The sequence below is a fragment of the Monosiga brevicollis genome, genomic scaffold (assembly GCF_000002865.3).
Source record: "Monosiga brevicollis MX1 MONBRscaffold_64 genomic scaffold, whole genome shotgun sequence".
NCBI lineage: Eukaryota > Choanoflagellata > Craspedida > Salpingoecidae > Monosiga > Monosiga brevicollis.
This window is the reverse complement of record NW_001865097.1, coordinates 14629-15535: the sequence shown is the minus strand read 5'-3', so window position 1 is coordinate 15535 and position 907 is coordinate 14629. Positions and strand designations below refer to the sequence as shown.

General features: G+C 55.9%; 1 protein-coding gene across 1 annotated transcript in view; it reads right to left on the bottom strand.

Moving 5' to 3' along the window:
* Positions 1 to 907, bottom strand: part of MONBRDRAFT_39379 (uncharacterized protein) — a gene marked incomplete at its 3' end in the record, with an annotated part of 11092 nt that overhangs the window by 2929 nt on the left and 7256 nt on the right. Inside the window, exon 7 of the mRNA XM_001750993.1 lies at positions 178 to 855. Within this exon, the coding sequence (XP_001751045.1) occupies positions 178 to 855 (678 nt within the window). The remainder of the gene's footprint in view (positions 1 to 177; positions 856 to 907) is intronic.

The window sequence follows — 907 nt, the reverse complement described above, 5'->3', positions numbered from 1 at the left end:
TGGCCCACGTCTCACTGGTAGCCACAGCTTGGCAGTTCCACCCTGTTTATCGCGACCAGCCCGACCAAATGCCTAGCCCAAGCACATGTACACCATCAGCAAAACCAACAATTGATTTTTTTTTTTTTTTTGTTTTCAACTCCATACAGTCACACGACTGTTTGAGCAACAACGTACCTGGGCCAGCGTATAGACGTTGTAGCCGTTGCCATACCACAGCACGTGGCGAATGGTGAGCAGATCCACACCCGTGCTGAGGCAGCTGGTGGCCACAATGACGTCGCATTCACCCCGTTGCCACTGTGCCACATGGTCCTTTTGCGCCTTCTCCTCCAGGTCGGTGTAGTAGGGCAAGGCCACGTAGCCGCGTGCGTGCAGCTGGTCACACAGCAGCTTCACCTCGTTCACAGTGTCACAAAAGACCATCATGTGCACACGCTCCCCATTCGCCTGACGCATGTTACGCTGCGTGTCCACAATGGCTTGCACATGCGACAAAAAGTTTAGCTGGTTTCCGTGAAGCACACGCAGCTGCAGATCGCGACGCATCGTCTCCAGACGGTACACCTTGCCCCCGACTTGCTGACCCAGCTTTCGAAACAGATGCTCCTGGTTCCCGATGCAAAGTGTGCCCGTCAACGCCACGCGTTTGATGTTGGTCCATCCGCCAGAGCCCACACTGGCTGCGACTTCGTCCATCACATCTCGGTAGCTGGCATCCGAGATGAGCGTGTGCGCCTCGTCCATCACCACGGTGCGGATGCGCTGAAAGCAGACCTTTCCGTGTAGTGATTCAGATCCCACGCGGACAAACATGTCGGTCGTAACGATGAGCACGTCCAGGCCATCTGCCACCTGTGTAGAGGGACCAAGCCATCGCTGGGCACTGTGACCTGCGCCTTGAAAT